This window comes from Ovis aries, chromosome 9, assembly GCF_016772045.2.
Source record: "Ovis aries strain OAR_USU_Benz2616 breed Rambouillet chromosome 9, ARS-UI_Ramb_v3.0, whole genome shotgun sequence".
Lineage (NCBI taxonomy): Eukaryota > Metazoa > Chordata > Mammalia > Artiodactyla > Bovidae > Ovis > Ovis aries.
The window spans coordinates 3,893,856-3,909,573 of NC_056062.1; the positions used below are offsets into that span (position 1 = coordinate 3,893,856).

At 39.9% G+C, this 15,718-nt stretch overlaps 1 protein-coding gene across 1 annotated transcript in view; it reads right to left on the reverse strand.

Moving 5' to 3' along the window:
• The window catches only part of COL19A1 (collagen type XIX alpha 1 chain), a 488,172-nt gene that overhangs the window by 14,821 nt on the left and 457,633 nt on the right, over positions 1-15,718 (reverse strand). The window contains exon 49 of the mRNA XM_042253848.2: positions 5,932-6,060. Within this exon, the coding sequence (XP_042109782.1) occupies positions 5,932-6,060 (129 nt within the window). The remainder of the gene's footprint in view (positions 1-5,931; positions 6,061-15,718) is intronic.

A 15,718-nucleotide genomic window follows, 5' to 3' on the forward strand; every position in this document is an offset into this window, starting at 1 on the left:
TTTTCTATGATCCAGTGGATGTTGGCAATTTGATCTCTGGTTCCTCTGCCTTTTCTAAATCCAGCTTGAACATCTGGAATTTCACAGTTCACATACTGTTGAAGCCTAGCTTGGAGAATTTTGAGTCTAGCTTGGAGAATCAATGTAGTACAAATGAATAAACAAAACTATGCAGAAACAGACTCACAGATACAGGGATCAAATTGGTGTTTGCCAGAAGGTAGGTGAGTGGGAGTTTGGGGGAAATAAATGAAAGGGATTAAGAGAGTCAAATTTCCAGGAATATAATAAATAACTCATGGGAATATAATATATAGCATAGGAAATATGGTCAATAACATTGTGATAACTTTTTATGGTGACAGGTGATTACTAGACTTGTGACTATAATGTAAATAAAGATTGAATCAGTATACTGTACACCTGAAACAAATATAATATTGTATCTCAACTACACTTTAATAAAATTAAAAAATTAAAACCAAAAAACAAATAAAACTAAGTAAGTGCTTTCTTATAAAACTCTTCCAAGAGGAAAGATCTAGAAAAATTTGCCTCTTAAATAAGAGAGGACCTCGGGAGACCTGAGGTATATGGGACGTCAGCTGGATCATGCTTCCCAGGACTTCTTTGATCCTAATGTGGTACTTGCTTATTCACTCCTGGTGGCAGGAACAAATTAGGCCCTACAGTGAGGACCTAGGTGGGAATGAAGGACACCAGCGAGAGTGCTCCGCTCAGTGCTCAATAGGAAGGCAATGATCAGAAACCCACAGGAGGCCAAAATCTAAAACTGTCTGGAAATGCCTTTGAATTTAAAATGGTGTTGACAATTACCTCTGTAAGGAATTTAGGAAAAATGCAAGTGAGGTGACCCAACTCAGAATCACACTGGCCTCTGTTCTTTCTGTAGGAGGATCAGGGTGCTAAAAGAGGGTCCACAAGTTTCATTATCAGAATCTTGGTAGGAGCAGTACCTCCCCCATTCAAATTATATTGTGAACTTCTAAAATAGTCATATGTGGTTTTACTGCACTTTGTAGATACTGAATCTTTTACAAATTGAAGGTCTGTAGCAACTCTGTGTCAAAAAGTATTGGTGTTGCATTTCAAATTTTCATGATTATTATATTTTTATGGCTTTTTAAATGGGACAACAAAGTCTCAATGACAGCACATCTGTTTACAACATGGTTTACTGAGCATTTTAAGCCAACTGCTGAGACCTATTGCTCAGAAAAAAAGGTTCATTCCAAAATATTACTGTTCATTGACAATGTACCTGGTCACCCAGGAGACCTGTCAGAAACATACAACAAGAGTCCTGTTATTTTCATGCAACACATGGACCAAGGAGTCATTTTGATTTTCAAGTCTCATTCTTTAGAAAATATATTCTGTAAGGCTATAGCTGCCATAGACAGTGATTTATCTGATGGATCTGGGGGAAAATAGAAAAACTGCCAGAAAAGATTCATGATCCTAGATGTAAAGAAGAACATTCATGATTCACAGGAAGAGGTCAAAATATCAACATTAACAGGAATTTGGAAGAAGTTGATTTCAACCCTCGTGGATGATGTGGAGGTAGTCAAGCCTTCAGTGGAGGAAGTAACTACAGGTGTAGTGGAAACAGTAAGAGAACTAGAATTAGAAGTGGAGCCTGAAGATGGGATTGAATTGCTGCAATTTCATGATGAAACTTGAATGGAAGAAGGGTTGCTTCTTATGGATGAGCAAAGAAAGCGGTTTCTTGAGATAGGATTTACTCCTGGTAAAGAGGCAGTGAAGCTTTCTGAAAAGACGACAAAGGATTTAGAATAGTGCATAAACTTAGTTGATAAAACAGCAGCAGAATTTTGAGAGGACTGATTCCAACTTCAAGCATGGATTAAAAAAAATACTATCAAACAGCATTGCTGTTACAGAAAAATTATTTGCGAAAAGAAGAGTCAGTTGATGCAGCAAAGTTCATCATTGGCTCATTTTAAGAAATTGCCACAGCCACCCCAATCTTCAACAATCTACAGTGGGTCCTACAGTAGGTAGGACCCTGATCAGTCAGCAGCCACCAACATGGAGACAAGACTCTCCACCAGGAAGAAGATTATGAAGAGCTAAAGGCTCAGAGGATGGTTAGCAGATTTCAGTAATGAAATAACTGCTAATTAAAGTATACATGTTGTTTTTTTAGATATAATACTATTGCATCCCCAACAGGCTACAGAATAGTACAAGCACAACCTTCATATGCACTGAGAAACCAGAAAATTCACAAGGCTTGATTCACTGCGATGTCTACTTCCTGGTAATGGCCTGGAACCATCCCATAACATCTGCGGGGCATGCTTGAAGTCTCATGTCAATTTCTCATTGCTCTCCACATGCTCCAGCTTCTCTGATAAGCCAAGAAAATTCTATAAAACCCCTTTAAATTTCTGTCCTTCCCTAAAGATAATGAGACAATAAAAGTCTCATTCTATAGTGCATGTCTCAAACCAAACTATGTCATTTCAAATGAAAATGGGTTTTTTTCTTAAAAAACACTGAAAAAAAATGTCCCTTTTAGAAATTTCCGAAAAGCCATCATCAAACAGAATTTGCGTGTGGGCAGAACACCTGGTGTCTCGCTCCGGCCCACGTTCTGCTTCTTCTGTGCTGGGTTTCTCACTTCAGCTTTCCTCAGACTCAGTCACACTGTGTCAAGAAGAGGACTAATCAGCTGACAGTCTCTGAGCTTTCATGGTCTCTAGGGTAACGGTACTTTTTATAATCATCCATCATGCACGGGGTAACAGTGTTACATGCATATTTTTTCCTTTTTGAGAAAACTTTTAAATTGAGCAGAGCAAAACTTTGAAGTAACTTCATAACTGCATATTCTGAGTACTTCATATCTATTTATCTGCCAGAGAAAAACCCTTCAGTTCCTGTCAGCTATGATGAGGCACCAAGAATTGACCAGTAACCCTTCTCTTTACTATAATAAGGTTTCCTGGTGTCTTTTGACAGGATTATCAATACAGCCTGACTACAGGCAAATATTTCTTAAAAACAAATCCCATAGTGCAAAGCTTTTTTGGACTGCCTTTCTGGAATGCAAAAGTAGGAAGTCAAGAAATACCTCCAGGAACAGGCAAATTTGGCCTTGGAGTACAAAGCAAAGTAGGTCAAAGGTTAAAAGAGTTTTGCCAAGAGAACGCACTGGTCATAGCAAACACCCTCTTCCAACAACACAAGAGAAGACTCTACACATGGACATCACCAGATGGCCAATACTGAAATCAGATTGATTATATTCTTTGCAGCCAAAGATGGAGAAGCTTTATATAGTCAGCATAAACAAGACCAGGAGCTGACTGTAGCTCAGATCATGAACTCCTTATTGTGAAATTCAGACTCAAATTGAAGAAAGTAGGGAAAAACACTAGACCACACAGGTATGACCCTTACGATTATACAGTGGAAATGACAAATAGATTCAAGGGACTAGATCGGATAAAGTGCCTGAAGAACTATGGACAGAGGTTCATGACATTGTACAGGAGGCAGTGATCAGGACCATCCCCCCAAATAAGAAATGCAATAGGCAAAATGGTTGTCTGAGGAGGCCTTAAAAGTAGCTGTGAAAAGAAGAGAAGTGAAAGTCAAGGAGAGAAGGAACAATATACTCATTTGAATGCAGAGTTCCAAAGAATAACAAGGAGAGATAAGAAAGCCTTCCTCAGTGATCAATACAAAGAAATAAAGGAAAAAAATAGAATGGGAAACACTAGAGATCTCTTCAAGAAAATCAGAGATACCAAGGGAACATTTCATGCAAAGATGAGCACAATAAAGGACAGAAATGGTATGGACCTACCAGAAGCAGAAGATATTAAGAAAAGGTGGCAAGAATACACAGAGGAACTATATAAAAAAGATCTTCATGACTCAGATAACCACGATGGTGTGATCACTCACCTAGAATTGGACATCTTGCAATGTGAAGTCAAGTGGGCCTTAAGAAGCATCACTACCAACAAAGCTAGTGGAGGTGATGGAATTCCAGTTGAGCTATTTCAAATCCTAAAAGATGATGCTGTGAAAGGGCTGCACTCAATATGCCAGCACATTTGGAAAACTCAGCAGTGGCCACAGGACTGGAAAAGTTTAGTTTTCATTCCAATCCCAAAGAAGGGCAATGCCAAAGAATGCTCAAACTACCACAAAATTGCGCTTATCTCACATGCTACCAAAATAATGCTCAAAATTCTCCAAGCCAGGCTTCAACAGTTCATGAACTGTGAAATTCCAGATGTTCAAGCTGAATTTAGAAAAAGCAGAGGAACCAGAGATCAAATTGCCAACATCTGTTGGATCATGAAAAAAGCAAGAGAGTTCCAGAAAAACACCTATTTCTGTTTTATTGACTAGGCCAAAGCCTTTGACTGTGTGGATCACAACAAACTGTGGAAAATTCTGAAAGAGATGGGAATACCAGATTACCTTACCTGTTTCCTAAGAAATCTCTATGCAGGCCAAGAAGTAACAGAAACAGACATGGAACAACAGACTCATTCCAAATTGGGAAAGGAGTACATCAAGGCTGTATATTGTCTCCCTGCTTATTTAACTTCTATGCAGAGTACATCATGAGAAAAGCCAGACTGGATGAAGCACAAGCTGGAATCAAGATTGCCAGGAGAAACATCAATAACCTCAGATATGCAGATGACACCACCCTTATGGCAGAAAGTGAAGAAGAACTAAAGAGCCTCTTGATGAAAGTGAAAGAGGAGAGTGAAAAAGTTGGCTTAAAGCTCAACATTCAGAAAACTAAGATCATGGCATCTGGTCCCATCACTTCATGGCAAATAGATGGAGAAACAGTGGAAACAGTGGCTGACTTTATTTTTTGGGGCTTCAAAATCACTGAAGATGGTGATTGCAACCATGAAATTAAAAGTCGGTTACTCTTTGGAAGGAAAGTTATGACCAACCTAGACAGCAGAGACATTACTTTGTCAACAAAGGTCCATCTAGTCAAGGCTATGGTTTTCGCAGTAGTCATGTATCGATGTGAGAGTTGGACTATAAAGAAAGCTGAGTGCTAAGGAATTGATGCTTTTGAACTATAGTGTTGGAGAAGACTCTTGAGAGTCCCTTGGACTGCAAAGCGATCCAACCAGTCCATCCTAAAGGATATCAGTCCTGGGTGTTCATTGGAAGGACTGATGCTAAAGCTGAAACTCCAATACTTTGGCCACCTGATGTGAAGAGCTGACTCATTTGAAAAGACTCTGTTGCTGGGAAAAATAGGAGGCAGGAGGAGAAGGGGACAATGGAGGATGAGATGGTTGGATGGCATCACTGACTCAATGGACATGAGTTTGAGTAAGCTCTGGGAGTTGGTGATGGACAGGGAAGCCTGGTGTGCTGCAGTCCATGGGGTTGCAGAGTCAGACCTGATTGAGTGACCGAATTGAACTCAACTGAAACTGAGATACTGTGCAAATTTTGAGTAGACATCTGAGTTAATAAGGATAAATAAGCACAGATTATTGCTGTTATTATCATAGCAAATTTATTAAATATATTTAGATTAGCAGATATGATCAGGTTTAAATTTGAATGAATAGTTAAAAATCTATTTCTGACATGTCAAATATTAATAAGATATCCTGTATTAAATGTATAGTACATACAAATTTATATAATATATACCAAATATATTATATATAATCTATATACATATTTTGTATGTATGAATACATGTTTTTAATATGTATTCTGGAGAAGGAAATGATGTTGCAAAAGAGTTGGATATGACTTAGTGAATAACAAAAATTGCATATTAATATACATAACTTATGACTTAACTGTGATTAGCATGTTATGAATACTGAGAGTGAAATAGTTGGTAAACAAATATTGTCCTTGAAGACTTACCTTGGGGTCCAGGGTCTCCTGGAGGTCCAGGTAACCCATCCTTGCCTGGAGGCCCAGGCCTCCCATGAGCTTGAGCAGCCAGCATTGCTGCTGGGAGCTTGAGCTGGGATAGGAACACGGCCATCCTCTCTTCATTGATGAAAGGAAAAATAATACATCATGTTACAGACACACATTTTATGTCAAAAGTTTTCAAATTTGTTTCTCATGAAATTCGACAAAAATTGACTTGGTTTTCAATTTACGCACATCTAGTTTACCAACTGGTCTGACTGCTAAGAGATTTTTTGATTGTTCAAGTAAAACAATTGTACAAGGTTGCTTCAACATGAAGACAGATAAGTTGTGACGATGAGAGGCTCTGAGGACCTTCAGCAGTTCAGAGATGTCGCTAACCTAGTGGGCAACATCCTAGAGTCTGATTAACCTCTGTGATGACTTGTAGAGAGAGCTCAGGTTCGTATTTAAAAAATGGTTGTTATAATAAATGTAAGCCTCTTTCCAGCAATGCTGTGGATGTACCTGTGGTGATTTAAAGTATGCTGATAAGGTCTTTGACAGTCCCTTCCAAGTGGAATTAGATGGAGCCTAATCCTTCTATTATGAACTGTGGGCTGGACTTCCTTTTACTTTTAATGAATAAGAAAAAGGCAAGTAGGAAGACTAATTCATAAAGGCTTGTGACTTCCTGGCAGTTCTCTCTTAGCTTCTCATTCTGTAGGGAAGCCAGCTGCCACATCCTGAGGACACAACCAGACTTACATAGGGGTGAACTGAAGCCATCTGCCGACAGCCACATGAGTGAGGCTGGACGTGGCTCTCCCAGCCCCAGCCAAGCCCTCAGGGGACGTCAGCTGGCACTCTGAACATAATTCATGACAGACTGAGTCAGAACCACACAACTAAGCAACTCTGGAAGTCCCCGACCCAGAAAAAATGTGTGATGATAACCACTGTTGTTTTAAGCCACTGACGTTTTGAGAAACTTTCTTATGCAGTGGTAGGTGACATTTTATAGCACTGAACAAAACTGCATTACTGGACTTCCCTGGTGGCACAGTCGATAAGAGCCCACCTGCCAATGTAGGGGATGGGGTTCAACCCCTGGTCCGGGAAGATTTTACAAACTGTGGAGCAACTAAGCCCGTGCGCCACAACTACTGAACCTGGGCTCTAGACCTCTCGAGCTGCAGCTACTGGGCCCGCAAGCCACAGCTAACGAGCCCCTGTGTCGCAGCTACTGAAACCTACGAACCTAGAGCCTGTGCTCAGCAACAAGAGGGGCCACGGCAATGAGAAGCCTGAGCACTGCAGGAAGAGTAGCCCCTGCTCTCCGCAACTAGGGAGGGCCCATGGGCAGCACCCAAGACCCAGCGCAGCCACAAATCAACAAATACAGCAGTGTGCACAGGTCAGAAAGCCACATTACTGACAAAGAGGTTTATTTATTGAAAGGATGCCCATCATAGTGATTTCATGGCACTGTTTAATTTCTGCTGCTGCTGCTGCTGAGTCGCTTCAGTCGTGTCTGACTCTGTGCGACCCCATAGACGGCAGCCCACCAGGCTTCCCCGTCCCTGGGATTCTCCAGGCAAGAACACTGGAGTGGGTTGCCATTTCCTTCTCCAATGCATGAAAGTGAAAAGTGAAAGTGAAGTCGCTCAGTTGTGTCTGACTCTTCGCGACCTCATGGACCGCAGCCTACCAGGCCCCTCCACCCATGGGATTTTCCAGGCAAGAGTACTGAAGTGGGGTGCCATCGCCGTCTTCAGTTTAATTTCTAAGCTGGGCTAATGTTTTACTTTGTCGAAAACTAATGTATACTTTAAAACTAAAATGTCTTATGATACACCCTCATTCTTATTTTTTTGTTTTTTTCTGGTTTGATTTTCAGTTAGTTCCATTATCCAGCCTAAGTCTCAATAGGAAGGATATCTCATTTGGCCAAAGGAACAAATACAGCATTGGTGCCGAGAAGCATGTGCCCAGGGAATGCCAACTGGAGACAGTGAAAACAGCAAAAAGCCTCTGTACATTTCTGTGAGCCTCAAGAAGATGCTGAAACTGAGAACGCACAAGTTGCAGGAAGCTGACAAGTTATTCAGAACATTGAAACATCTTTTGCCAGTGTTGAGTGATGTGACCGTTATGCACTGAATACATCCTAAATCTTCTCAAGGACACAGCACTGTCCTACGCTCATCTACCAGGCTGCCTGTCATTGGGACCTAAACAGAGAGGCAAGGGAGGGCAGTGAGGACTGTGCCTGAGTGCTGCCTCCAGAGAGCTTGGCTGGCGGGTCATGAGAGTATCCTCACGGGTGGAGTCAAACATCAATACACTATTGCATGTGAAATGAACAACCACGGACCTACAGTATAGCATAGGAACTCTGCTCAATGTTCTCGAACAATCTAAACAGGAACAGAATCTGAAAAAGAACAGACACATGTATACATGCACATGTACAACTGAACCACTTTACTGCACGCCTGAAACTAACACAACAGCTTTGATCAACTATATGCTCCAATATAAGATGAAAAGCTAAATGTCAGCAAAAAAGTGGCTATACAATGTAGACTACGGGGATGTTAATAACTCTTAATATTTAAACAATTTGAAAAATGATGAACTTCAAAAAAGGTAAATTTGAAAATATAAATAAGAATTTTCACTCTAGAATTCCTAAACGTCATATTATGAAACATTAAATTAAATGAAACGTTCTCCATAAACAGGGCCTAACATTTTCTGTATTCAGTGCTCTTGTTGTGGGATCATGGAGATAGCTTGAGAGATGATCATTTCAGTAACAACTATTATCCATGTTTTTATAAGTCCCATGCACTATAATGATTTTCTGCTGATAAGCTTTATTTTATGACTAGAAACCAGTCATATATTCTTAGAATTATTTTTCTAATAATCAAGTCACAGTTATACTTATTATTGGTTATTAATATCACATAGACCATTGTTTAAATTTCACCTCAGAAGCATATTCAATATTTTACCACTATGTCATTGGGAAGATCCCCTGGAGAAGGGAACAGCTACCTACTCCAGTATTCTTGCGAGGAGAAATCCATGGACAGAGGAGCCTGCTAGGCTATAGTCCATAGTGTCTCAGAGTCAGACATAACTGAGTGACTAACACCCTTACAAAGCTCATATTTAACAAATCTAACATATACACAACTAGATTTAAAACAGAAAACTGGAGGAGGGCATGTCCTTGCTATGGCAAAAAGAAACAGTATTCTTTTCACGTATTTTCTTTAAAAAGCAAATTTAAATGATTTCATTTGTAAAACTAACCACAATTTTTTGAAGATATAGCTAATAAGTATTAAGAAATGAATCTTTCATGTGAAAAATTCCAGAAAAGTGTTTTATTGATTACATTAGTGTTCATTTTGCAAGTAAGGACAAAATGACTGTAACACATTAGAATCCATAGCCACCAGCTGGGAAAAACAAGGGCCAAATCATAGAGACCTGTAAAGAGGTACCTCAACTTTTTCCAGACTTTTCACTCAGTGTAGTTTTATTTGAACTTGAAAGATACTTTTCACTTAAGCAGATATGTCTGTTTCATAAATTTTTGATGAAGTTACTCTTGAGAGTAACCTATTTTTCAACGAGCTTTCAATAAAAACTTTTGTTTAAAAAATGTAGGTCCATACACTGTTTAGGAAATAAAGCAAAATTATTTTCAAATAGAATTATTAAAGAAAAAACCCCAACAAATGTGGAGTATTAGCTGTGCTTATCAAAAGAGTAATCACCCTACACTCACATTCTGAAATCAAGAAGAAGCCAGAATGGAAACAGGACAGTGTCCACAGGACCAGAATCTCCAGTGAAGATTTACTGACTGTGATGATGGGGACCGATGAGGACTGATAGCTTATCTCCAAAAGTGACATTAAGTCACTGACTTTCCAGTAACACTTTTCATTACCTTTCTATCTGAGGCATGTTTGCTTGATGTGAATACATCTGTTTGAGTAACTGTATATAAAACAAATTTGCAAATCATCCCATCCCATTGAATATAGATAGAATATCTTTACATTAATTGTAAACTGAGTATTTTATAAAAATATGAAATTCACTGTTTACAGCTTGAAACTTTGCTTATTAGTTATTGTTTTGCACTTAAAAGATATATACTTCAGTACAATTTTTCTTAATTTGAGACATACCTCTTTGAATGCCTTCAATGTCTAAACAAAATATTCCTATCACTACTTTTTCCTCTTTAACACATGAATTGAATTTACAAGTACTTTGCTTTTGGTGCTTTTAAATATTTTCAGCAAAACAGTTTAAAAAAATTTTTTTAAATTAATTTAATTTAATTGGAGGCTAATTACTTTACAATATTGTGGTGGCTTTTGCCATACGTCGACATGAATCGGCCACGGGTGTATATATGTCCTCCCCCGATCCTGAACACCCCTCCCAACTCCATCTCCACCCCATCCCAATGTATTTTATTATTTTTTTTATTGAAAGATAATTGCTTTACAGAATTTTGCTGTTTTCTGTCAAACGTCGACATGAATCAGCCATAGGTATACATATATCCCCTCCCTTTTGAAACTCCCTCCGCTCTCCCACCCCATCTCACCCCGCTAGGTTGATACAGAGCCCCTGTTTGAGTTTCCTGAGCCGTACAGCAAATTCCTGTTGGCTATCTAATTTACATATGGTAATGTAAGTTTCCATGTTGACTCTTTCCATACATCTCACCCTTTCCTTCCCTCTCCCCATGTCCATAAGTATATTCTCTATGTCTGCTTCTCCCCTGTTGTATTCTAACACATATATACAGAATCTAGAAAAATGGTACTGAAGAATTTATTTACAGGGCAACAATATTTTTTAAATAATTACTTCTAGCTGTAAATTATCTAGCTTTAAGATACACTCAGGAACAGTCATTTAGCATAAGAGTAATTACTTCCTCTGAACCATACTCTAGTGCTCTATAATTCTAAATAATACATTTCTGAGCCAGTAAATAAATTATAAAGACCTGTATTCTTAATTGTTTTTCCTCTGTTTTCACGGATCTTTGGTCAATAAACTGTTTTTGGCTACGCTTTCTAATGAGGCAGGAACTAAAGAGTCTGGATAGGAGCTTGCATAAAGCAGACACACAGAGGCCATCTGCCAAAGCAAACCCACAGCAGTCACAGCAGTCATTCTAAGAGATGAGACCAGGGCGGGCCTTCCTTGGAGAAAGGGCTCGTTAATATCAAGCAGACATGAATATTAATGTGGTGATAAAGTACATCAGACAGAGATGGAAGGGACATTCAGACATCATCCAACCCATGGCCTACCTTCTATTTCACAGATAGAATTTGTAAATATTTTCAAAGAGAGACTCATCTTTTTCTCCTAAAGCCCATTCAAATGTTTAATTGCCCATTTTCTTGATAGAGCTTCAACTTATTTTCTTTTGTTACTCCATTATGGAAACAGAGACTAGTTACTGAGTGATTTCCCTTGGGAAATCAGTCATTAATTTGATAATATTGTTATGTCTTGGCCTTCAGGTTAACTTTTACTCATAGGCTTGGCAATCTGTTCTGTAAATCACTTTTTTGGTTCTACTATTCTGGGCCTTTCCATATATCTCTTGAATGTGGAAACCAAAATTAAATAGTTATCTCCTAATGAATAAAAATATCAGAAGAGCAATTTCCTTTCATATCTTAAGAATGATGTTCCAGTTTCATATTAACTGTTAATTCAGCAGCATCACTTGGTGGCTTCACATTTGCTTAGGTTGCTCATCATGACTCAAGGGTTGCTACTGCTACGTCTAACTCTGGCTCGATCTAATCCTTTGTTACCTTTGTTGCTTTGAAATGTTATTATGAGTAAAGACACATGTGTCTGCTTTAACTCCTTCTTATATCCCTACAAAAACAATAGTAAATTATTTTTAAAGGCATAAAACCATGAGAATAGGAGAATAACATCATGAAAGGAGATGACATTAAACTGTAGAAGCTCTCAGATGGTGGAGTGTGGATAACTTCGCAGACTCACAAAAACCAAATCTTTACACTGGAAGCTGAGGGACAGCCTGTGTCAAACCATAAAATCTTTAAAATATTCAGAATTGACTGCATGAGTTACATATGGAAGTGAGGGTGAAGGAGGGGAACTGAAATGAGGGAGACTGGTTGGAAGCCTGTTTAGGAAATGGTCATAAAATCCCTTTCTCTGCTTGTGCAGCTGGCTCACTGCCCCTTCCCAATTTCAGCCTGAAGGTTTATTATCTGAGAAGCGTAAACAGACCATCTCTGCATGGAAAACCACAGACTGTGTTGAGACCCAGGCTTCCAGACTGAGAAAAAGGAGAAGAGATGGAAACTGCAATGCTTGGAGCTGAGGCCCCAGCAGGAGTCTTCTACCCTGCTCCCCAGATGGTAGCAACCAGGCAGGTAATACAAATGTTTCCTCTGGGGAATCTGATCAGAATGAGACTTCAAGACACTGAAGTTGAGGGTCCTTCAATTAAAAAAAAACAAACCCAACTAGACTACCTACAATAAAGCTCATGGTTGGCAATCCCATCATTCACTCCTAATAGTCCATCAGTTTTTTCTAGAGCCCATGCTTTTGCATGATCAGATAGCCAAGGATGACTGGCACTGAGGAAACTCTAAGTTGTGTGGTAGACTTAAACAAACTGAAAGAAGCAGAGTGCAAGAAACAGAGACTATGATGTGGCAAATACTTTTTAAAATTACATCTCCAATTATGTCTACCTATGAGATGATATGCATATATACAAATTTGTTGCTGTTGTTCAGTCCCTGAGTTGTGTCCGACTCTTTGTGACTGCATAAACTGCAGCACACCAGGCTTCCTTGTCCTTCTCTATCTCCTAGAGTTTGCTCAAACTCAAGTCCATTGAGTCAGTGATGCTGTCTAACCATCTCATCCTCTGTCATCCCGTTCTCTTGCCCTCAGATTTTCTCAGCATTAGGGTCTTTTCCAATGAGTCAGCTCTTTGCAACAGATGACCAAAGTATTGGAGCTTCAACTTCAACATCAGTCCTTCCAATGAAAATTCAGGACTGATTTCCTTTGGGATTGACTGGCTTGATCTCCTTGCAGTCCAAGGGACTCTCAAGAGTCTTCTCCAGCACCACAGTTCAAAAGCATCAATTCTTCGGCACTCAGCTTTCTTTATGGTCCAACTCACATCCATACATGACTACTGGAAAAACCATAGCTTTGACTCTACAGACCTTTGTGGGCAAAGTGATGTCTTTGCTTTTTAATACACTGTCTAGGTTTGTAATAGTTTTTCTTCAAAGGAGCAAGCACCTTTTAATTTCATGACTGCAGTCACTGTCTGCAGTGATTTTCACTTCAGTTCAGTCACTCAGTCGTGTCCAACTCTTTGTGACCCCATGAACCACAGCGCACCAGGCCTCCCTGTCCATCACCAACTCCCGGAGTTTACCCAAACTCATGTCCATTGAGTCAGTGATGCAATCTAACCATCTCATCCTCTGTCGTCCCCTTCTCCTCTTTCCCTCAATCTTTCCCAGCATCAGGGTCTTTTGAAATGAGTCAGCTCTTAGCATCAGGTGGCCAAAATGTTGGAGTTTCAGCTTCAACATCAGTCCTTCCAATGAACACCCAGGACTGATATCCTTTAGGATGGATTGATTGGATCTCCTTGAAGTCCAAGGGACTCTCAAGAGTCTTCTCCAACACCACAGTTCAAAAGCATCAATTCTTCAGTGCTCAGCTTTCTTTATAGTCCAACTCTCACATCCATGCATGACTATTGGAAAAACCATAGCCTTGACTAGACGGAACTTTGTTGACAAAGTAATGTCTCTGCTTTTTAATATGCTGTCTAGGTTGGTCATAACTTTCCTTCCAAGGAGTAAGCAGTGATTTTGGAGCCCAAGAAAATAAAATCTGTTACTGTTTCCATTGTTTCCCCATCTACTTGCCATGAAGTGATGGAACTGGATGCCATGATCTTATTTTTTGAATGCTGAAATCTAAGCAAGCTTTTTCACTCTCCTCTTTCACCTTCATCAAGAGACTCTTTAGCTCCTATTTGCTTTCTGCCACTAGAGTGGTTATCATATGCTTCTCTGAGGTTGTTGATATTTCTCCTGGCAATCTTAATTTCCAGCTTGTGAGTCATCTAGCCCAGCATTTCATGTGATGTGCTCTGCAAATAAGTTAAATAAGCAGGGTGACAATATACAGACTTGATGTTCTCCTTTCCCAATCTGGAACCAGTCCATTGTTCCATGTCCAGTTCTAACTGTTGCTTCTTCTCCTTTATACAAGTTCCTCAGGAAGCAAGTAAGGTGGTCTGGTCTTCAAAAACTTTCCAGTTTGTTGTAACCCACACAAAGGCTTTACTATAGTCACTGAGGCAGATGCTTTTTTTGGCATTCTCATGCTTTTTCTATGATCCAGTGGATATTGGCAACTTGATCCCTGGTTCCTCTGCCTTTTATGAATCCAGCTTGTACACCTGGAAGTTCTCAGTTCATGTATTGTTGAAGCCAAGCTTGAAAGATTTTGAGCATTATCTTGCTGCTGCTGCTGCTGCTGCTAAGTAGTTTCAGTTGTGTCCGACTCTGTATGACCCCATAGACAGAAGCCCACCAGGCTCCCCCATCCCTTGGATTCTCCAGGCAAGAACACTGGAGTGGGTTGCCATTTCCTTCTCCAATGCATGAGAGTGAAAAGTGAAAGGGAAGTCGCTCAGTCATGTCCAACTCTTAGAGACCCCATGGACTGCAGCCTACCAGGCTCCACTGTCCATGGGATTTTCCAGGCAAGAGGACTGGAGTGGGGTGCCATTGCCTTCTCCAATTACCTTGCTAGCATGTCACATGAGTGCAATTGTACAGTAGTTTGAAGATTCTTCGGCATTGCCTTTCTTTGGGATTGGAATGTAAACTGACCTTTTCCAGTCCTGTGGCCACTGCTGAGTTTTCCAAATTTGCTGATATATTGAGTGCAGCACTTGCTTGGTCTTTTATGATTTGAAATAACTCAGCTGGAATTCCATTACCTCCACCAGCTTTCTTCATTGTGATGTTTCTTGACTCTGCACTCCCAGATGTCTGGCTCTGGGTGAGTCACATCCTCATGGTTATGCAGGTCACTAAGACCTCTTTTGTACAGCTCTTCTGTGCATTCTTGCCACCTCCTCTTCATATCTTCTGCTTCTGTTAGGTTCTTACGGGTTCTGTCCTTCCTTGTGCCCACTCTTGCATGTAGCATTCCCTTGATCTCTCTAATTTTCTTGAGGAGACCTCTAGTCTTCCACATTCTATTGCTTTCCTCTATTTCATTACACTGCTCACTTAAGAAGGCTTTCTTGTCTCTCCTTGCTGTTCTCTGGAACTCTGCATCCAGTCGGGTATATCTTTCCTTTTCTCCTTGCCTTTCACTTTTCTTCTTTCTTCAGCTATTTTCAGTCCTTCTCAGATAACCACTTTGCCTTCTTGCATTTCTTTTTCTTTGGGATGGGTACACTTTCTTTGGGTACGCTTCCTGTACAATGTTATGAACCCCTGTCCACAGTTCTTCAGGCACTCTGTCTATCAGATCTAATCCTTTGTATTTATTCATTACCTCCACTGTATAACCATAAGGGATTTGATATAGGTCATACCTGAGTGATCTAGTGGTTTTCCCTACTTTCTTCAATTTAAGCCAAAACTCTGCAATAAGGGCTCATGGTCTGAGCCATGGTCAGCTCCAGGTC